This window comes from Homarus americanus, unplaced genomic scaffold (genome assembly GCF_018991925.1).
Source record: "Homarus americanus isolate GMGI-L3 unplaced genomic scaffold, GMGI_Hamer_2.0 scaffold23617, whole genome shotgun sequence".
In the NCBI taxonomy this organism is placed as follows: domain Eukaryota; kingdom Metazoa; phylum Arthropoda; class Malacostraca; order Decapoda; family Nephropidae; genus Homarus; species Homarus americanus.
The window spans coordinates 4,641,931-4,666,251 of record NW_024720711.1 but is presented as its reverse complement, the minus strand read 5'-3'; the positions used below and the strand labels follow the sequence as shown (position 1 = coordinate 4,666,251).

At 36.4% G+C, this 24,321-nt stretch overlaps 1 protein-coding gene and 1 long non-coding RNA gene across 6 annotated transcripts in view; one reads left to right on the top strand and one right to left on the bottom strand.

The window, feature by feature from the left end:
• The first annotated feature begins 918 nt into the window (after positions 1-918).
• LOC121860760 lies at positions 919-23,639 on the top strand. 2 transcript variants are annotated; one of them, XR_006087928.1, is made up of 3 exons: positions 919-1,972; positions 15,799-15,903; positions 21,299-23,639. It is a non-coding gene; the product is annotated as an uncharacterized LOC121860760 (long non-coding RNA). The 2 variants fall into 2 exon arrangements; XR_006087929.1 differs by lacking the exon at positions 21,299-23,639 and adding an exon at positions 16,123-16,374.
• LOC121860757 (mucin-17-like) overlaps positions 3,056-24,321 on the bottom strand; it is a 145,558-nt gene continuing 124,292 nt past the window's right edge. For 2 of the 4 annotated variants that reach the window (XM_042358104.1, XM_042358105.1), the window contains exons 10-13: positions 23,447-23,638; positions 21,967-22,019; positions 13,763-14,717; positions 3,056-11,837 (exon numbers count right to left, since the gene is read on the bottom strand). In XM_042358104.1, coding sequence (XP_042214038.1) covers positions 11,710-11,837; positions 13,763-14,717; positions 21,967-22,019; positions 23,447-23,638 — 1,328 coding nt within the window. In that variant the 3' untranslated portion in view covers positions 3,056-11,709. Of the gene's footprint in view, positions 11,838-13,762; positions 14,718-16,790; positions 16,875-21,319; positions 21,423-21,966; positions 22,020-23,446; positions 23,639-24,321 lie in introns of those variants that run through there. The other 2 variants (XM_042358106.1, XM_042358107.1) reach the window with 2 other exon arrangements.

The following is a 24,321-nucleotide window of genomic DNA, read 5'->3' as shown; positions in this document are numbered from 1 at the left end:
ATCTAGACGGTCCATCCCTCGAGAACTTGCTCTCGTAATGACTCAGATCGTGACCGTCCGCTGTTTTTCATTGAAACTGGGTTTAAAAATATCCAATTTGGCCAAATTTCACTTATGCACTGGACTTTGTTTGGATATTAAAAATATGTTTTTCCGATGTTATCTGACGATTTTCGAACGAATTTGATATTCATTTCAGCCGGAAATCAATAGCTTTTTTTTTTAAATACTTCCTCCTCCTATCAATCTTAACGAAAATGTAATTTGTTTCGAGTACATCACATAAATAAAAAAAACCACCAACCAACCAAACCTAACCTGACCTACCTAACCTAACACTATTTTTCTGATGAAACTGCAATTGACGTAAAATAATCTCTATCACAACATCTGTTAAGCCATATCTGGTTATTCTGGTACTAAAAAATCAAATCTCCGCTCCCGACGCACCCACGTATTGTTCATAGACTAAGACAAACATTTTTTTTGCCTAATTATAAGTCTCCTTTCGCTATAGCCAATAAGAAAATCCCACACCACCCCCACACATGCGCTGTAGACGCCAACATGATAAAGGAGCACTCACAAGTTACAACATCCTAACCTTAAGGTAGCACTCACTGAACTGTATTACCATAATATCATACACACAATATCCTGACCTTGGGGTAACACTCATTAATCTTAATTAAAATAATATGATTTAAGCTATACCAAACGTAAACACGTACGCTTCAGGAATGCATGTCCATCACCAACACAGAACTGACTTCAACTGAGGCGAACTGAGGAGAAACGCCGACCGGCCCCTGTCCGCCGTAGTCCGAATGAGTCGTACGTCTGGCACTTCATTTTTACCTAACGCTTCACTTTAACTGTTACACCGTCACTCGGACAGTCCCCTGCGAGTCTGCGGCTCCAATTGTAAACAAACTTTTTCTCCGAAAGAAAATCTTATTTATAAATTAATCTGAATATGAAATTATAAATTAAATAATTAATATGGAAATTTTTAAAATAAGATCTGTCACTGTAATTTTCTAATCTGAAATAACGTTGCAATCTAGTTTGTTGATGTTGCGGCGATTCTGTTTATAAAGTGGCGGTTTTACTTTTACTTTTATCCTCTTCACCACTGATCGGCTCGTTAGCCACTTGGGCGATCGGTCACGTCTGTTACTTTTCTTTGAATCTGTACCAAGTACAGTATATTCCTTGCGTATTGGCTCACACAGTAGCGAATAAGTCACCCTCTATGTACAGAACTAAACAAAGAATTTATTTGAAATACTCTGTAACATTCAATACTGTACCATAATACTCCAGCGGTCAAAATATTAAATATCCTGACCGCTGGGGTTGGTTACTTTTGTGACCTCTGTAATCCTTTTGCGCAACAGCTCGTAAGATGAGTATGGGCTGAACGGTAATTATTGATGACTAACCCGCGGCCGAAATTTAATTTAAACGATTTTAAAAAAGGCTGGATATTCAGTTTTTTATAGTGGACACTGTTATAGTTTGTGCAAATGTGTTAAAAATGGTTATTTCTAAAATAAACGTAACTTAACCTTTGTGAGTATGAAAAACACCTGGCGTCCTAGCCAAACAAAACTACCTAACCTTACCTAACTTCCTTAAACAGGGGCTCCACCCCCAGATCCCTGGTATATTAAACAGAAAAACTTATGGTGTATATATATATATTTTTAATGTAAGATTCAGTTAGTTTTCGGGGAAATGATAGTAATGCTCCCATTGTAAAGTGAGAGTGGGTTCCATAGGCATGACTACCCATTAGGAACAGTGTAGATACAGCACACTGTATACTTTGATACACAAGGAGGCGGCAGCATGGCCGTTACTACACTCAACTGCCTTCACTTCCCCAAGTTGTAAACTTAGGTACCCATTTACAGCTGGGTGAACTGGAAGTGCCCTGGAATTGAACCCCCGACCCCAGGAGCAGGAGGTGAGTGCTGTATTCACTCAACTGCTGCCATTAATAACATAATAATATTATTACAGACTTGACCCATTGTATTCACAGCTCTTATTTGGACAGCATGGAAGAAAGAGTATTATTACATGTGTGACATTTTATCACTTTTGCTACATAAGCTATTAAGCTTACTACATTTTATTGTTTTGTGTAAGGCAGTACAATATATGATTAGAATTTACAAGACATTTTACCATACTGGGAAAGGTGAAGTGTTTGTTAAGTAAAACAAAGAATCATACTCCTGAGTTATATGATTTTGTAATGGAACTTCAGTTAGAAGAACCATCATTACAGTGTTCAGAATGTCATGAAGAATTTTCAGTAAAATCTGAGCTAGAAAAAATATGAGAGTTCACGTAGGAGAGAGATCATTTCAGTGTTCATATTATCATAAACACTTCACATGAAAATATCATTTTGTAGAACATGTAAGAGTTCACGCAGGAGAGAAACCATTTCATTGTCCAGAAAGTCATAAAATATTTTCAGTACAATCTTGCCTTATAAAACATACGAGACTTCATACTGGAGAGAATTCAGTTCAGTATCCAGAGTGAGAAAAAGTTTTATAAAAAAAAATACACTTCAAGAACATATGAGAGTTCATTCTGGAGATAAGTCATTTCAGTGTTTAGGGTGTCTTAAGTTTTCTTTTAAATCAGATTTAGTTGAAGACACGAGAATTCATGGAGGGGGGTGTGATGCCATTGTTCTTAGATAATATCTCGACAATACTTTGATCAAACTGGAGGGAAAACTTTGTTGAGTAAAGTATGGATGAAGATATTTTTGGTAAGGACATGTTACTGTACAAGATTCTGTAACACTTAGAAGTTTGTGTGCAGGTTTATCTAATTACTGGTTCTATAGTATTTGATAATCTTTAGGGGGGGGGGGGGCAGTCTTAACCAGGAGTGCACAATGGGCTGGAGGTGGCTGTAAGGTAAAATAATGGCCCAAGAACTGTAGTTTCCTCTAAATTAATATTTCTTTTTCAAAACTTTTTACAGTATCATTATTGTGACACATATATTTGGGTAATAAAACAAATTTATATCAGAAGAAAGCATTTTATAACATGAATTGTACAACAAAATTTTAATTATCGTGATTAAGATTATATGTACAGAGTAATCAGACATTAAAATATCACACTTAGTAGTCATTACTTAAGAAGACTATCATTTAAAAGGAAAAATTTGCCGCCATATTCAGATTCACTCAGAAGCTTGTGTGTAGCGGGCACAAGCAAACAAACATCTTGCCTTATGCACAGAACCAACTTAGGTAAGTCAAGCAAGTTCTCATTAAAAGGACTTCGTATGTACAGTACAACACTGAGCATTTTTTCATAATTTCTCAATGATGCCTGTATGTGGCAGAGTAGACTATTTAACAAAATCGCGGTTGAACTGATAATAACAGAAATGCTGTATACAGTACATAAATTCTCATTAATCAATATAATGTCACCGGACAAGTTTATATTTGAATAAGTAACTTTTGTGTAAAACTTTCTGTGGTGCATTTTTTAATAATCTACCTATCACTCTTACTTAGTTACCAGCAACATGGGTTGGAAGAAAGTGTATTATGCCTCTCAAGAAAAGGATTAATCAATTTATACAAGTTCTTGGTCGGCTGTTTAACCTCTCCCACCCCAGCATGCTGTGAGTTGAGTACGATTGATAAAATAAATCTACATTGTGGGAAAAATTTCTGCTACCCAAAAAATTTACATAATGTAAATGTAATACAATACTGTACTGTATGTAATGTTATTAATCCTAAGAGAAGTTACGTGCATCCCTCTGCATTTGTTTTTAATTATGCAGCTTTAAAATTTTATGTTATAATTGTTATTCATGTGCACTTACATTTGCATAGTGTAAGGCCCTGGTTGGAAACCTTTGCAGTCCCAAAGTGTAAATAAATAGGTTTCTTTTGGTAAGTGTTGTATACATAATGTACTGTGCTCTAGATTATAAAGAAAATATATAAGTTTGACATTATTATTGCTCATTAAGTTGGGCTATAGTAATAAGCTAAAAAAAAACAGCTACTGGATGACCTATGATGAAAATTAAAGTTTTAACATATTTTCCTTTGATAAAGAATTGCATAACTTTTCACCACTGCAAAAAAAATAAAATCTATGGCAGGAAAAATTATCAATTATTGAAGCATTCCAATACAACCATGGATGTTTTCAAAATTGTAAGATCACAATTATTGATCATGAATACAATAAATGTGTAACCAAGACCTACGACATATTTTTTTTTTAAAGACAAAAACAGTTTTACATTTTGCTACCAGGTGTTTATGATAGTTTTAACTATCAGTCTGTAAATAACTCATTTCAATTCAGTTGTTAAGATGGTACAGTGTGTTATATGAACATTTGAGTGTGGGAGGGTTTATGGCAGAGGTGTTTGTGGAAGGTTCTCTAAGATCTAAGTGACCAACCCTCAAGTCCTGCACCAAACAAAGCTGAGGTAATATAGAGACACATTGATAATTTAATATTATTACCATCTTAAAATGACATTACAAACTATAATTCAGTGTTATTGTATTATTCTTATTTTTTAATTTTCCTAATTAATACCAACATTTTTAAGCGCTGTTCATTCCCTTTCCTCTCTATGTTTGCATACTCTCCATACACATTTCTGTGTCTGAGAGCAAGGACATGGAGAATACTTCACTATGTGGTTTTAACCACCAGTCTATCCAAATCTGTGATTATTTTTGCCTCTGGATCTTGAGCCAACATAACACGTTAAAATTTTCCCAAAACATTTCAGCCACAGCAGAATCACACAGTGGATATTTTCAACACTGTTGTTGGGAATTTAGCACATGGGGTTGTAATGATAATTTGTAAAGAAAATATTTTCACAGCACAAATAGTGCACTGCTTAAAATGAGTGACGAAATGTCTGTGGTGGAGAAGTACATATACAGTATAACATACAGTGAAGTGACTAATGCTTGTAATGCAGTTGTGTTATGTGATATTTGTATTAAGAAATAAGCATTGGCTGAAAACACATTATGCAGAGAAAGGCTAAATATACAATATGATAATTAAGATATGTATTTGTTAAAAATGAGCCTATCAAAATTTTGAGTGATACAGTAAGTCCTCGCTTAACGTTGTTTCGGTACTACATCGCTAAACTTTAGAGACCAAAAATTCGTTTAACGTCCCGGTGATCCAATACTATGTCGTTTTGCGATGTCACGGACTACTTTCTACGGAGCATCACCCGCTCTTGTCTGGTCGCGCTAAGCTCTCTCGGCTCGGCGCGCTGCCCTCACTTGCGGAACATCACAGCGACGCCAAGCCATTCTCTGTTACGACTTCACATCATTCGTGTGTGCTTAAGTGTTTTTGCTCTAAAACTGTACTCTAACCATTCAAAATGGCTTCCAAGCGGCCATCAAGTGCTAGTGTAGTGAAGAGGCAACGTATGACCATTACCCTTGCTACAAAAATTGATGTATTAATCCAATTTGATAAAGGGAAACGTGCTGTGGACATAGCCGCTGTGCTTGGTCTAACCCCCACAATGGTGCGTACTATCCGAACCAACGCTGACAAGATTAAGATTAGTGCTGGGAGTGGTTCTTCTCTGAGTGCTACTAAGACAGCTCGTACTGGAAGCACTGTGATAGAAAAAGTGGAAAGGATGCTGGCTATGTGGGTGGAGGACCAAAATCAACGCAATGCGCCAGTGAGCCTTATGGTTATCCAGCATAAGGCCAGATTCTTGTTTGACGATATAAAGGCAGAAGAGGGTGAAGGATGAAAGGAAGAGACCTTTACGGCCAGCCGAGGCTGGTTTCAATGAATTAAGCGTCGTTATAACTTCCACAACATAAAGATGACTGGTGAAGCTGCTAGTCCAGATACGGTTGCTGCCGAGACATTCCCGCCTGAATTCAAGCAGATTATCCAGGAAGGAGGCTACTCATCGAAGCAAGTCTTCTCTGTGGTTGAGACTGGTCTCTTTTGGAAGAGGATGCCTGAGAGGACCTATATCTCCAAGGAAGAGAAAAGAGAGCCAAGTTTTAAATCGGCAAAAGGCCGCTTGGCGCGAACGCTGCCGGTGATTTCAAGCTGAGGCCTCTGCTGATTTCTCGTGCTGCAAACCCACGAGCCCTGAAAGGTTACTCTAAGGATCACCTTCCTGTAATCTACAAGGCAAATAAGAAGGCATTGGGTAACCGGCGCCATATTTAGCCAGTGGTTGAACGTGTACGCCGTCCCTGCAATAAAGGAATACTGTGTCAAGGAGAACCTTGACTTCAAAATTCTTCTGATCGTTGACAATGCTCTAGCTCATCCTCCCAATCTCGACGACTTGCATGACAGTGTAAAAGTTGTATTCCTGCCTCCCAACATGACAGCACTGATGCAGCCTACGGACCAAGGCATCATTGCCACATTCAAGGCATATTATAATAATTATTTACGCCGTACCATGGCCCAGCTGCTCAAGGCTACAGACGGAGAAAATAAACCTATGATCCGAGAATATTGGAGTGGCTTCAACATTCTTCATGCAATTGATAACATTGGCAAGGCATGGGAAGAGGTTTCAGAAAGTTGTCTGAATGGTGTGTGGCGTAAATTGTGGCTCGAGCGCATCAACAGTTTTACGGGGTTCACAAACTTAGTCCCAGCTGTGAATAGGGATATCCTCAGCTTAGCTAGACAGGCAGGCTTTGATGAGCTGGAATCAGAGGATATTGAGGACGTCTTGGCATCCCATACAGAAGAACTCACCAACGAAGATCTGCAACTGTTAACAGAACACAGTCCCGTTGAAGACGACGAAGTAGAACCTCAACGAACGTTAACTTTCAAGAGGATGACAGAAGCGTTCAACATGTTCCAGCAAGCAATGCAAATCCTTATACATGATGATCCAAACAGAGAATGTAGCTCAAAGGTTCAATGCAGCATTGATGACAGTCTTGGTTGTTACACTGAGATGTATAAGGAGAAGAAGAGGAGTCCACCGAACATTCAACACTGGATTCATTTGTGTCTCGTGGGACGGCAGAAGTAGCTTCTTCACAACAGCCGACAGCCAAGGAGGAGCAAACAGCGGCGGAGGAACCCCAGTTAGAACAGGAGGAGGGGGAGGAGGCAGCCGCAGAGTCTCAGTGACTCCACCCTCCTCCGCTCCCACCCTCCTCCTCCGCTCGCCATCATCCTCCTTCGCTCCACTAACCACCACACACTCACTTTACCACCTCCGCCCATTGGCGAGTACCAATACAAACTTAGTAGTTATTTATATATACTGTATATATACTGTATATATACTGTATATATATATATATATATATATATATATATATATATATATATATATATATAAACACACGCTGTATGCTGTTTTCTATAGGGGTGGCAATGATTTTCTGTATATGTATTGTATTCATGCGGCAAAAGGAGGCTGGGGAACGTAACTCCCGTATTTTATCTATTTCTTAAGGGGAAAATTGATCCGCTTAACGTTGTTTCGTATAACGTCGCGTTTTTAGGAATGTAACCCCGACGTTAAGTGAGAACTTCCTGTATATTGTAATTGTTTCCTGTTTTCTCGAGTTTCTTAGTTAAATATAACGATAATGTACCTGGTGCAGTTATTCAAAATGCCATCATAATTAAATTTATTGCTGCAGTACCTGTACACAGAAGTTCATTTAAACACTAAAAGTTGAAGTGATGCTGAAGTTAAAAAGAATGAAATGTAAATGAAAGTATAATATACTCAACATTATTTTAATGTGGAGTACAGGAATCCCCCTCATTTAACTATCGTTCACTTGGCGATTTTTCGGTTTAGCAATTAAAATTTTTTTTACTCTTATTTAATAGTTGTCAATTTTCGGTTTGGCGATCTTCGACTCTGGGAAAAATTCGGGATGGAAGTTGAAAAGACTGGGGATTCTGTGCTCCAAGTGCACATCATTACAATACTGTACTGTACTATAATGTGGCTTAGAAATAAAGAAAATGCTGTTCTGTATACTGTACTGTATTTTATAATTTTATTGTACAGTACATTACTATAAAACTATAAAATAAGAAAAATGAAGAGAATGGGTATGTATTTGTGGGAAGTGAGCTGTAACTGGCCAGCCGCACTCTCCCTCCCCCCTATGGGACACAAGACAAGAGAATAGCTGAGAGATCCCCCACACCGCTCCCCTAGCTCTGTGGGCTAACTGTTGAGTACATAAAAAATCTTTATTACCTTTGTTTTTAACCTTATGATAATTATTTATTTATTTTTATTTTTTTGCACATTCTGTATGAATGATTGTGTGTTCATGTAACAAAGTAAAAGAAAAGAATTATGTATACAGTATTTATTTGATATTACGAGTTGAACAATAACTTAGCTCAGCCTCACCTGGTCTAAGTGCTACTGGGTGGCGAGTCCGGGACTCGGCTACACAATTACATGCCATTTCCATGGATATTAATCCTCGTTATCCCCTGTTGAGGATATTATTTCACGTTATCCTTCGTTTAGCGATCATTTTGCTTAAAAATCTGTTTTGCAGGAATGCATCCCAATCATTAAATGAGGGTTACCTGTACATACATGTGCAGCGAGTGTGAATGACACATCGATATTCATTAATCGGCGCACGATTTACTGTTCAATGTTATCACTTATTGTCGTACAAAGAAAATTTACTTAATTTTTAGTACAGTATAAAGACGAGACTGAATTTTGTGATAAGAATACCGTGTATGGATATCTTTTCTAAGCAGTCACACGTGTGACTATTATCATATTATATGATGTATTATATAATTATACTGTGTATTATACTGCACTACAGTATAAAAAAAAAGAATGTTCTTAAAATTCATAAAGCAAATAAGATTAATTTATGTTTTTTCATTATGCTTACTACTCGTTATATTACAGTTTCTCTTCACTTTATATATATATATATATATATATATATATATATATATATATATATATATATATATATATATAATAAAAGTTATAAAAAAAGAATTATTCAGCACTGATATTAAAGTTATTCACTTAGTCTTATAAAAGTATGAACAAGCTGAGCATCAGCTGTACAGTTCTTTAAATATGGCACATTACACACAGAAACTAAACGTGCAAACTGGGAGATCACTTCCACTTCTCCCCACGATGGGTAAGTACTGGTACCATTTCCTGTGATAAGTTTTATCTTGCATTAAATTTTTCTTGAACAGTCGTAGGATCCAATGTAATAATGCTAAACTCGTTAATTTCACAGTAGTTAATGAGCTATGTACACCCTTCCAATATCATCTTGTCATACAGATATTTTTTTATAATCAAATAAAAATATGACTGGGATATGGAAGGTATTTTCTTATTATAATAATAAAATAAAGCTAGAAAAATGGTTCAGTTACTCAGTTACAATATATAATGATTTTTTAAAATACAATACAATGAATAAATAATGACATGGCATTTTTGGCTTCTCCATAACAGATGCAATAGACTTAGGCAGCAAATAACTATCCCTGGGATTAGAGAGCACAGACAGGACTTGGATTCAGTTTCAGTCATACTGTGATTATTATTTATTCTATAAACTGTAATCAACAAATTAACCAGGAAGAAAGATTTAGAATAATATAATTCTCCTGGAGGGATGGATAATATTTTCTACAGACACAGCACACAAACTATACAATCATTCAAAAACGGGTCTACCAGAGACCAATCTTTTTCTTTACATCTCCTGACTTAGTATGTACAGTAAAATGAAATTTACGTATAATTCCGAAACAGACGACGCATCACCAGTACAACAGGAATCATTGAGAAAGGTGTTATTGCTCACACTGAATTCTATACAAACTCAATGGTTAGAAACACATGTAAATACAGGGTAGTCCAAGAAGTGTGTATGAGAAAAAATAAAACAGCATTCCAGGACACCAGCCTGTCATATTCAAGCATTTTTTCATGCACCACCCTGTGTATATGGGGAGATCCACAAGGAATATTTAAAAGCAGGATGTTCAAGTGATGCACTGTTCAAGAAATATGGACACTGAATAACTGTAAAAAATAGTGGTAAACTAAGCATACCCTATTTGTTGGTTTACTTTCATCTATTTGGTCTCGACAGCTAGGCACACAAATGATTGTCTATATCACAAACAATTTAAACAATGGTGAAAATGCAAAACGGTCATCTATTACTATACAAGTGTCATAAACTTCTTTACACCTAAAATGCACATTAAATATATCAACAAAGTTGCTATGTACAGGGCAGTGCTCTACAGGCTGTGATGGCTATACATTATTCTCCATTACACATCACTATCCAAAGGTCACATTTCTGGCACACACTCAAGTCTGCCTGAGTGCTCAAGACATGTTATTATATACCGTTTTAATGAGAATTATTTCCTAATGTTATTCACCAAGCAAGAAGTTGATAATGAAAGAGTAACCTCTTCATATTATCTCAAGTACATCTAAGAACTTGATGGTATGTCATGAATGTGAAATACAGTCTGCAGCTGATAATTCTATGAAGCCATTGGGATGACCTGCTCAGCTTGCCATTCGAAAATATAAATAATATTTTCATGAACTTGTACGACGACATTAATCACACATCTCTGATGACGTAATAGGACTTAAATAAATGTATATATGTACAGTAAGCATTTTTAAAACATATTAAGAGCTTTTTTGGAGTAGGAAATTGATTATCGATGATCAATAAATCAAGGAAAACAATAAATGTGGTGATTACCAAAGTCTGAGCAACTTGGTGGCCACTGTGTAAATGAGAAGTTTAAATTACAGAGTAATCTGACGTTGATAAGTCAACATCTCGAGAAAACTTGGTGGGACTCGTGAGTATCTGGTGTCTAGGAAATTATATGTATAAAAGTGTTATAGGTAAATTATTGCAGTACTACTAAAAATAACTTCTTCTATACTGCAATTATGGTATCACACACAAGCAGTTAAAAGTACCAGTAATCAGAATTATGGACTTTTATATTTAATTTATCAACATTATTTAACATTTTAAATTTCTCAAAAACCTAATTGGATAATGGAAAGCCCCACTGCATATGATACCACTACAGAATACTGTTTCTCTGTCCTATAAGTAAAAAAAAAAAAAGAGAGAATTAAAAATAATGAGGGCATAACAATGTGCTTGGGTAAGAATTAGGTTTAGGTCACATGTGAGTCACAGTTCTCTAAAAAAATTTACATGTACACTGTATAAGTTTACATGCTGGCAATACTTGATGCTTACAGTAAATAAATAGAATGTCCTCTTTAAACATCAAGACTAATTTAAGTTACACCAAATCCTCTTGTCATCAATCATTCAAAAAATTTCTTTATCAATATTTCTTTCTAACAGTGAAAATTTATCTTGATGGATAATAAAAACATTTAAGACAAAGCAAAAATAGCCAACTTCTACTGTTCGACCAACCTGTTTAAGCGTTAACTTGGGTACCCGGATCATCATAATACCAACCCAACCAGTGTTCAGCCAGAGGTATTGCTGCTGTAGACTATGCCTTGGCTTCCATTTAGGAAACTGGGTCTCAGCTTTTACTTTGGACCCTGGAACAATGCAAGACCAAGCCCACTAGCACTCGGCTACAGGTACTGTTGACGTGGACGATCTGTTTTAAGCCTGACATGGGAATTGGTTGGTGTGGAGCCTCTCATGTGAGCTGGCACGTCACGAGGGCCAGCTGGTTTCTTTGGTATTGGGGTTGGGTATTCTGGAAAAAATAAAGGAACACTGAAGAAATCAAATTTAGTTAAGTAATTTACAGAAACAAAATTTATACGGATCTTAAATACATACCTTATAACTTATTAACCTGTGAGTTGTTTAATGGAGGCAGGAAATGTAAACTTATACAGCAGATTGTAGCATACAGTACAGTGTTGTAATCTGAAGACTATAGCTGTTAGGGTTGTTAAATTATATTTTAGTATTTCTTTTCTAATTCGCTTACAGATGTAATTTCATTCATCCTGTCAGTGATTGTCAATACAGTATAAACAAATTGGTCAACCTCTACTAAACACTGACAGTCCGGCCACTAATCACCCAGATAGCCAATTTTCCTTATTTACTCAGAAAACATACTCAGTTACTCATACTCATTGGCTGCCACAAAATATTCTATTTGTAATTACTGTACAAACAAATATTTTTTAAATGTACATACAGTAACAATAAAGTAAATAATACAGTAAATGTAACACATTGCAAGGTGAGGTGACGAGGCACTTACAACAGCACTACTAAATCATTGTCTTATAACATTTAAATTTCAAATTTCTATTTTAAAATTAACTGAAAATAAATTTCTAATCATTCCTTCATGGAAACAGAATTTTTTTTCTTCGCCATTACAATAGAAGTAACACTTATGTACAGTATATAAATCCCGGGAGAACACTAGCATCCAACACGCATTCCACAAAGGTAGTAAAAACAGGGTGTTGTCAGACGTAATGGCATCCACAAAGCAATAATAGTTAATTTAGCTTCCCCAAAATCTTGGAAAATCATTCAGATTTATAATTACATCATCACAATTAACAACATTATCCCACAAATCAACTAAAAAAAACAAACATCTGCTTCAAGGTGCTAAGCTTCTCAACTGATGAGGTGGGACTGCCTGCACCGGTAACATGATAGCAGTATGTACCATACAAATTTTTCTTACAATCTGACTTGCCAGCTATTACAACCCATCACCTCCATATACAGGTAGTTTGGATTAATGAGGTTCAACTGTACAATAAAATAATACAAATCTTCATTTGGTGGAAAGTTCAGGACTACAGGTACTTTAATTTGCTAATTTGGTAAGTCTATACTGTACTGTACACAATATCAAAATATAACCACAAGAACTGTGAATTATGTTTCTAAAATGAAGTAATGTTACTGTGTGTTGGTATACGGTACTGTACTGTAATTGTGAAAGTGAGTTATACCATTAACTGAAAACTGTATACAGTTACACATTAAATACTTACTTCTGACACCTTCTATACTGTACTTACCCCAAATTGTCCTGGCCAAGGCAGTTACAGCAAGAAATTTTATGACTTACTCAAAAATATTTAATCTCTACACAACAGTATGTACTTCTATACAGCTCCTCCCCAACTTACGACCTACTCGACTTACGACCACCCGGACATACGACTGCCTCAGTTGTACCAAAATTTTGTCAAATTACGTATTTTGGAGTCCCAACGTCATTGATTGCACTGTGTACTGACAAAATTTTCGTTTGTAATTCACTTTAAAATGGCTGGCAAGCTTAAGTGAGAGTTTTGTGGTGCTGAGAAGAAAAAGAGACACCCATTTTAGATTTTCTATGTATTATTTAAGCATTTTCGACTTACGACCTGGATTTGGGTCCCTAACCCCGCTGTAAGTCAGGGAGGAGCTGTATACTGTACCTAACTATACATACCCTATAAGCCTTTCCCTACACTGAAGGCAAAAATAATATGTACCTGTAAAATCTTTGATAATTTAACTATAAATATACATTTAGAAAAAAAATAAAATCTCAAATGCTGCTACAGTTTTAAGGCCTTAATTTTTACCTTTGGTTTTACATCATTATGAACAATATTTCTTAATATCATACACAAGTTCAAAATAACTTACTGTAGTCTTGTACCACTTGTGAGAAAGCAGTAATGGCCGGCCCTGAGCTTGCACTCTTCTGAATTCCTCGAGTGTTGGTCCTGGGCGAGCTAGGTGAAATGCTACCCGATAGTCCAGATAGACCTCCAGCACCCTCATTATTTTCACCCTCTACTTTATCCCCCCGTTGGCTCAAATAAGACTTGAAGTTGGCTGCTACTGATTTTGAGTTCAGTTTTAATTTTCCAAATGCCTTTGCTAGGGGTTTTGGGGATGTTGGCAAGGATAATCCAGTTTCTTTATTTGTTTCTCGTAATCCCCTCATGTCCTTCTGGGTGTCTTTCTCCTCCTTCGTGTCTTTAGAAGAAAGTGGGTAAAATGCAGTTTTAGGAGAAGATGGCATTGGTGGGATTATTTGTTTGTTGTTGGCTCGCCACTTTTTAAAGATATTAGGGGCTGAGAACTTGTGAAAAATACCCTCATCATCAGAGCTTTCTGAACTACTCTCATTGGCTGCTACATCCTCAACTCTACTCTGAGCTACGACAGAGGCATTATTATTGGCTGAGGTTAATACTACTGGATTTGTCGATGGCGAGGGCCTCTGGTTTGGGATTGTTTCTGGCTCTGTTGGCAGTCTGTGCTGAGGATCTCGACGGTGTGACGGGGACTGATGTTTGGGATGCTGGGAGGGCGATAGTGACGAGGGTGACTGGTACACTGAAGAGGGTGAGGATGTGGCGAGTGACTGTGACAGGTGTTGTGGATGCTGCAATATGTGTGATGACTGGGGTTGTATGGGCTTGGGTGGGGGTGGCTGTGTATACGGAGAGTAGTGGGTAGGAGGTAGGTGGTTAAGATTAGAGATACGAGAGTGAGGTGGTGGGGGCGGTGGTGGTGGATCAGGGTACTGGTATGCAGCGGCAGTCTTGGCAGGAACAGCAGGTGGGGGCTCATCATCACTCATTGGCCAATTCTGTAAAAAAAAAAAAAAATAAAAATAAAGGTTTTCTTCTTGTGTCTAGATAAAAAAAAAATCCAATGCCTAACTTTAAATATTACTTTTGTATCATGACTATTTAATGTTAAAGCAGTAGAACAAGAACACCTTAACACATACAGTATATTCTATCACCTTTGTTACTTCACTTTCAATTTCTTTTCTAACATTTTTTTATAAAAAAAAAATACAAAAGGGGATCAAAACTTCTATTTTGAATTTGTAGCTTAAATCTAAGAGTATATTCATGTTTGAAATCTATGAAGAAAAAAAAATCTTCAAAATACACATGGAAAAAGCCATGCACTTATTTCAGCAATTATTGCATACAATGTTGAAGTAGACTGTAGACACAAAACTGGTACAGTAATGTATCTGCTACCAGAAAAACTGAATATTTGATCACAATAATTCTAGCTTTATAAACACTCATTTCTACCACATATCAAAACCCATGCAAGGTCCGACAACATCTACATTTTATTACACAATAAAGGAATCTAACCCTAACTACCAATCCGTAAAAGATCAAATATCTTCAGGTAAAATGAGAATGGTAAGATGGATGTGTGGAGTGAAAATGTAACATAAAAAACCCTGTTCAAATTAAGAGGGCAGCCTGGTTGGGTATTGAGAGTACAGGTACCCTACAATTTACGAAAAGGTTTTGTTTCTGAAAAACCTTTTATGAATTCACTTTCTGTAAATCAAAGCAAATTTTCCCATAGATTCCCATTAGAAAAGCAGAGATACAATACAATGTTTTTTAATGAAGATTTTTGGTGTATACAATGATTATAAGCTAATCATAAAGATAATATGTGAAACACATATACTGTACAGTAGTACAGTAATAATCACTGGCATTGGGGGGAGTGGAACAACTGCCCCAAGTGGCAATCTGTGGGAGGCGGCAAAATTCCTTCCAAGATATAAAATTAACCGATCCATTTTCTTTTTACATGAAGGTGTAGACGACTATTGAAAAGTATTAGTAATAGGTCCAAAAATAATAATACATTATCAATAATTAATAAGCATGTACTTCCATGCCCAGATATCCCCTGCCCCACGAATATAGGGGACTCCAGGCAGCAAAGCACGATCAGCGGTACGGTACACATTCACTTCTTGGTTTGCTGTTTGCCACGTGTCCACACAGGTTAGTGCTCTGTGCTCACCACTCAAGATCCTAGTGTTTGTGTTTTGCAATATGTAAATAATGTGTATGCATAATGCCCATCATGATCTACATGCAAGAGATAGTGTTTCGTAATATTCTTGCAAGTTAATCAACGGATAAAGGAATGTTTGATGAGCATAATGTTCACAAAATAGAAGGGCAGTACACCTACTGCATGGATTATTTCTTTATTTTCAGGTGATTCCATACACTGTTAATATCATGAAATAGATGTGTTTGCTTTACTCAAGGCTATAAAAAAATTGTAAATTAGCAAGTTGCAATAAAAGATGCTTCTGTATAAGTCAGCTATTACAGTATTTAGAAAACAAAGCAAATATATGGTTTATTGATTAAAAATTATTAAAAAAGTGATACCCTGTATCTAATTCAATAACATATTTTTAGTATTCCATTAAAAGTGTAATACATGCAGTTCATTTTGTCTTATGTTTTATTCAGCCCTTAAATTTTTAACAGTGAAGGGTAACCATGTCAGAAATGCAAAGTTATTTTTGTAAAACAAACCAAACTGTGGTTCAAATGATAAAACTCAAGAGAGGTCAGACAAAATTCCAGCTAATTCGGTTTAACACTGAATTTCATGCAGGCTAATGCCAGATGATTACTATGCATATATTTCAAAGAATAATTAGCAATGAAAAGGTTAATTAACATGTAAACAGGATAATGGACACAGCAACATTTTCATTGATCCTATAGAGTAGGTTTAATTTTAGGTGATAAATGACAACACAAATTTTCTTAGATTATCCAGAAAATACAAATGATCATCATCAGCTGTGACCGAACAATAAATTACAGACTAACTGAAAATATAAATGACCGACACATGCAACTTATACCTAATAGTAATTTTATCGAGGAAGCTTCTCAACGAAATGCTTTGATGTAGCTGTGGTGGGGCGGCACATGGTCTTGCTACGCCACTGAAAATAATTTTATATTTGTACTCATGAGAAACCAGATGAGATTAGCAGCAAAGTGAACAATAAGTAGGAAATGTGTGTGTGTGTGTGTGTGTGTGTGTGTGGATGACTTGAGGTGAATAATCGCGTTATTCTAAATTCTGGCAGCTTTATTTACATGACACAAACAGCATGGTCACAGATGCTTTACCTATGATGCTGGTGATTCAAGCATCAGGCCAGGTGAACTCTGTACCATTTGTTTCATATTAATTTTATTTTGTTTTAATGAAGTGCTCAAACAAATACCAAAGTGATAGAACTGAGTTTAACAGTGCTAAAAGGAAATGTAAAGTGGTAAAGTGTACAGTATTAAAAAAAGTAAAATGACCAGGACAGTCTATACGGAGCTGAAAACTCCACTGAACTCTGATTTCAGTGTGGGCTGGCTTGATATGTTTAAAAAGTGATGCTTTAAAGTCATTGGAGTAAAACATGTTAGCACACACAGGTGCAAAATATTTGGTTTGCCAGCAAGTTAGCTTCTCAGCCATCAGCTGAGGCAACGTCCACCCTCCCTTGTTACATTGTCAGCATTCTCCACACCGCCAAACCTTTGTTTACTTCCAAATGCCAAACTTTTTCTTACAAGTCTACATTTTTATTATACATAATTTGCCTCCGAAATTTAAGAATTTAGGGGCTCCCTGACTCACAAACATCAGACTTACAATAGCCCGCCAATACGAAAGAGTTTAAACTTTAAATTTACAGTATTTTTTTTTTACCTGTTCACTTATATTCCACTTTTATTTACTGCATTTCGTAATTTTATTTATTTTCTCTTAAATTACGTGATTTTAGATGTATCTAAGGACTTGGGTAGCTATCAAACAGGGAGGTACTACCGCCTGGGAAGATATTGGAAGCATAATTTGTTGTCTAATGGTAGAACCTGCTGCCAATGGCACCAGAAAAATTGTGACTAAGTCCCAGGTTGCTGACCTGACTTTCTGCCTCATTTACACACAATTGCAAGGGTCTCAATTGTTTCTCTTACCTTGACAACACCACATACATAAATCATTTCTCACTACAGGTGCTCCTCTACTTATGAACGAGCTACGTTCCTGAGGCTTGTTTGTAAGTCCAACTTTACTCTTGTAGATATCAAACATGTTGTAAAAAATGAAAAGATTATGGATATTTAGTACAGCTACACCCTTCAATATAGCCTTAAAACCTGGCTCACTCTTTTCCTCTTAGGTAATGTTTGTTCTATCTGGAATTTTCTTCAAAATAATCCAGTCTCATCCGCATTAAACACATGTTCTGGCAGGTAACCCCCCCCCCCCCTCAGTGATGATGTTTGTATCTCTGAAAGTTTGTAAGTTGAAAGTTCTTAAATAGAGGAGCACCTGCATTGATATTTTTGTATTTTTTGTATTTATGTATGGCTCTTTATTATTACTATTACAGTATTGTTATTATTATTATAATTTATATTAAGTTTAATTAATATTATAATTATTATTATTATTATTTTATTATATTTTCGACCACCAGGCCTTGATGTGGGTCATAAAATGACTTGTGCCCGGGTGCGCTAATGCCTGGGGAAAAAAAAGTATGGTATGCACATAGCATGTGTTTCGACTTACATACGTTTTTTACTTAAGAACATCCTCAGCAACGGAACCCGAGCGTAACCCGAGGACTCCCCTGTATAGAATAATTTTCTTTTATGTACAGTACAGTACTGTAATTTTCCACATATAATACAGGAGACGAAATAAGGAGAAATTGGACACTCAGGCACCTGGCTCAGTGATAGTGTGTGGAGAGGAGTTTACGTGTCCCCAGTGAGTGGTGTTGATGATGATGTACTATAAGCATCTAGTTGCACAGTAATCCGAGAATATTTACTTTCAAACAAAAACTAGTAAAGTTCATCCCCAAAAAAGTGTAGATAATCGATTTTCAATACTGTATAGTTGAAAGTTAACTTCTTTGGGGAAATTGGGGGGTGCTCTTAATAATAATAATAAATATACAGTGAACCCTTGAACATCTGGACTAAAAGAAGGGACCACCTGTCAGAAAATGCTGATTGTTCGTATCTTCCGGCGAATGTACTAATTGTATAAAAACGATAAGTAATTATAAAAAAAAAAAAAAAATACAGTACCGTATTTTATGGCATATAAGACGCACCCCCCATTTTAGAAGGGAGTATTTAGGAAAAAACGTGTGTATTTTCCTCCCGTAGCCATAGTTTTCTTAAAATAATATATACCGTACAGTACTGTACCAGGAAATGTGAGGAATAAATAAATATAATACCAATAAATAAGTTACAACAAATAATACTGTATTGCCAAATCAGTAAATAGAAGCCAAATGAAAGTCTAACACATTCACCATTTGCATACACTCCCTGCTTCATCATAGCAAAGGAGACCAGTTGGGACGCCAATTCTCTAGCAACGCTCCTCACCCCCTACACTCTGCGTTCTCCACCCGCTCCCTCACTGAGCCAGCTATCTTGTGTGCAAAGAAATGTATATTCCCTCATGTGTTTGCCCTTAGGACAATTATTTCTTTTACGTTTTTGACAATATGTATGTTAGATGCTGTGTGTATGTAACCGAGTAAAAATAAATGAAGAAAGTTAGGTATATCTACCCGAAAATACGAGTTGAAAAACGACCATAACACCTCACAGCATGGCCCAGTAACCTGGTGTTAGTGACGAATCTAACCTGGCTACAATGCCATGATTAATCACCATTAAGCACTATTATACTGTGTCAGTAAACACTAATAATAACAGCAAATCCAGTGAAATATGGCAGGGAGGAGTGATGAGTTACAACAGCAACCGATGCACTAACTAGCAAATGTAGTTGCTAACTCCCTTTACTGCTCCTGTTGCCAGGCGTACAGATGGGAGAAATACATATCTTGTAGTCTAATTTGAAAATGGTGATGGGCACAGTGATAAACAAATTACATAAACCATGCAATTACCTATGATAACAAAATGAGAAACATTGTATCATTACTAGAGTGAATGAATAATATTCCTACAAACAACAATTGACAACTCTGTTTATGTTTCCTGCCTTGGGCACCTGTGTCTCACGCACTGACATCTTAATTACACAGGCTTAAGATGATCTTTGCTCTGTTTTGGGAATGCTTCTTCGCCCCCGAAACCCTCAATTTTGTCCAAATTTACTGGGTCTGAATCTTCGAAGGTTCACTCTGTATGTATATGTGTATTCATGTATGTATGTGGCATGTATATCCATGGTTTACATTAAAAATATTGAACAAATACAGGTCATCGTTATCAATGGTCTTGACAGGGTGACCAATAATTGTCTCTAAAAGAGGCATTTCTCTTCTGATGCCTCATCCATAAGCTTGTTGAAGCATCAGCTTTACAAGTTTGGTCAGAAGATGAATAAATTTTTAAAGATAAGGATGATGCTTTGTGATAAAATGCTTCACCACTACACATGCAAAATATTGACCCCATTATATTAAAAATATTATGGTAATCAATAATGGTTGCTTGGGTGCAATTGATCGCAAATTGCCTTGGTAACTTGGGTGAAGTGCTGCAAATTTTCACAGGTGTATTCCTCTTTTACACTGCTGACACAGGGTGCAAAATTATGAGGTTAGTACAGTAGTTGTTAGTAAAGACTAAAAAATTATTGGCTAAATTAATCTTTTTTGGACAGTTAAAATAGTCAACCTAAATTTTTTTATTGGGGGGGGGGGGGACACTACACTGGTATGTTTTACATCCCAGTTCTGTAAAACTTAGGAGAATTGCAAAATTATTCCTGACAGGTCAAAGAAGCATTACCCGGTACATACCTCTACAAATGTACTGTGCAGGTACTGAGCTCAATGCCTGACTTGTTGTGAACTAAAACAGCTGTACAGTATTGTTTTCCATCAAAAGTACAGTACAGTATTTATATATTCTTTTAATTTTTAATTAAATAACAAATAGGTATAGAAAATAAACTGATCACTCAACCGGTTGATGAATCTAGGATACAGTCCAGTATAAAAATGCTGATCAATTAAATGAGAGGAGACCTACTTCACTAGTCCTGTAAGTAAGCAATATTGTGCTCCTCCCTACAAACACCTGCCACTAATAGCAGACATCTTGGTGAGTTATTGACTAATTTTGTCAAAAGGAAAACCTCATGAATTGTACAGCAGTGAAATGCAAAAAACTCACATTTAATACTAAGATGTAAATACTGTCAAGATATAATTGAACAACTTAATTGTTTATCAAAATATATAAGAATTAAACATTGCACTTTTCACAAACACTACACACTCATTAGCACAATTGCACACACATATATTAGTCTGTTTAAACACAAAAATATAACACCACAATGCTCCTACAGGCTGGCTGGCGCGAGCACAATAGTCGTATCTTCATGGAGTACATGAAGAGATAAGCAGGAATTGCTAGCCAGCGCCAGCCACACATCACACCCCGGACTAGTAGAAGTGATACTTCAGCCCTTCCTGTATAAAACAAGAAAGTTGGTATTTTTCACCATCAGGCTCTAGGGTGACTAGATAGAATCAAGTCAATATAAGCCACTTACTTCTGATGGCAGAGTCTGGTTTTAGAAAACAACTAAATTTCTTAACCATGAATGCTGTAATATGTTTAGTTTAAAAGTAAGGAAGTCAGATCAGATACACTCCTGGCTTCCTTAAGGTTGAGGTTACTATAAAACAATATGTACACATCATCTTACTGCCCACAATCAAAGTACTTTATCTCATATTCCAGGATGTCAAAGGTATTGCCTAACGGGCCATGGCAGGATGTGAGTCGACATTCATTCACTGAACCATAATTCTGAAATATTACTTAGGGGCTGAAACACACTTTAACAAGCTACTTCTACAAATAAAAAATACTGTAGTTATATAATAAAATTTCATGCATTAACAGGTTGCACTTATCTCTAAAAATGAGTAATGTTTCAGAATCTGGGTCATATGTATTCAGTCAGTATCAATATTAATGTACAAGTACAGTAATAATAAGTAGTCTTACCTGTTTGGTGGTGAGGATGGTCTGTCGGTAGTTGTCTTGAGTATCTGATAAACCTGCAATATATTTCAAAGGTTAATCTCTCATATCTTTCTTCATAAATTTACAATTCATGATAATGCTGCACTGCACTATGTTCATAATGAATATACAGTACAGTACTGTACTGTGTTATCTTAAGGGTTCTTTAACTCACACACAATACTCTTTTCCTCTTCATACAGTATTCTTATACTGTGATGTATTAGTTAAGACATGGATTTAACAAGAATTAAACCCACTAAATTAATCCAGAATATGTAACTGGATCTTAACACATAATATTAAATAAAAATACAGTACAGTACAGTATGCTTTATATTTCAATGTAGAAACTAGACACCATAATTATGTCTTAACTCTTTACAGGGGTATATGGGTTTTCCAAAGTACTGTATCTACTGTCACCTACAGTATATACACTGAGTGGCCAATTTATGTCACACAATCTTATTCCCAACAACCTTCACCTCCCCCACACATCAGCCTATGCTATGTGCATTATTATCTGTGCACACTTTGCCTATTATGATACAATACAATTATATACCTGTACTGTGTACAAAAACTAAAATTTCGAGGATGTCTACAGAAACACTTCAACATGTTAATACAGGATCGGGGTCAGAATGTTGTAATTCTGATAAATATTAGTCCTACTGATCATTGGTATTATTTCACTTGCTGTCCAACATTAAGTTCTGTACTCACTTCCTGTGAGTTTTCAAAGCTGAGTTTTGGCATTTCCATTTCCAAGAGAAAACTGCATAGTTGCATAGAGAGTTGACAAAGTTACAGTCCCTCCCATTACTACTCATTGCACTGGTGCAACATCGCACTGGTGTAACATCATGCACCTTCTTTGTATTGTGTATACTCTTGGTTACACTATATGATCTATTTTTACTGCAAAACACATTACATTATATTGCATTGATCACAGCGACACTTGTTATGTACATTCTTATTATGTATCACTAAGTCTACGTAATTGTTATTAGGTTTTGGCAAGCATCACACATGAGCATTCAACCAGTCAGTGATGTAATGTACAGTAGTACGAGTATTGGGATGTGTCTGAGTACATATGGGTGTATAAAATGTTATACAGGGTATATTGATTTATTAATACTGTATTTTCAATTCAAACCCATCAGCTTTAAGACATGAATATACAATAGTATATGTATAATCTTTACTGCATCAACCATTCTGTTCTTCCTAACATATAGATTGTGTATAATGTCTTGTCACCCAAGTACAGTACTTTACTGGAGTGACAAGATGATAAAACACCAATGATAACTTAAACCATATTGTCAGGGATACACTTCACCTTGTACCACCGCAGATGATCCATAATATATTACACAGACACTGACATAAAATCCCTCTCTCTCATGAAAATGATGGTGCACAAACTGAATGAAATTATAGTACTTACAACGCCATTCATTATGGATAAAGGGAGACGAGTCGATAGCACTATGCCGAGGCAATCCAGCGGACGAATTCCTCTTAATTCTCGGAGGGGCTACAGGAGCCCCATCAGACCCCCGGGAGTCACTACTACTGGCATTTTCCACCCTTGGAGGCTGTACCAGGCCGGGTCTTCTCAGCCGCACAGATTCTTCACCTAATGATAAGGTTTTCTTTGAAAAATATTTAACTAAGTAAGTTATGGCCACTAGTATGATATTTTCAAGTTATGTGGCAGCAGTCATCACCTGGCTCATATGGAAACTGAGCTCATACAGTATCTGGAAGTGCAGTTGTGGACAAAAAGAATTTGGCATGGAGAAAGTGTAAGCTGTGCCTGCTTCATAATTAAACTAAAAAAATTATTTGTGGTGTGGAAAGAAAATCACAGACTTTTAATTGCCAAGTCTCCACCTACCTCTATCCCCCCATACACCACCTCTCTCCCTCCCTGCCTGCATAATTCTTTTTCTCCACAATTGTACATGTTGAAAATCTCAGTTAAGATGATAGACTTATCACCTATACAATGTTTGCCTTCATATTTGTACAGTGGTACTCTGAAACTTTGCCCTAATTGGGCATTCAAAACACCAAACAATTGGTACTCTCCCCACAGCACTCCACTTACATACTACTGTACTCACTACCAAAGTCAGCCTCTGGTACATTATAAACATCCATTATGGCATGATACATTAATAATAAATGTAACATGAGAGATGTGGCCTAGGGAGCCAACAACTGAGTAGGACAAGTGAGGTGTGAAGAGGAGCTGAGTGAGGTGGTTTTCTTTGTTGTTGAGTGGTTAGTCAGCCACCCACCTTCAGCAGAGACTGG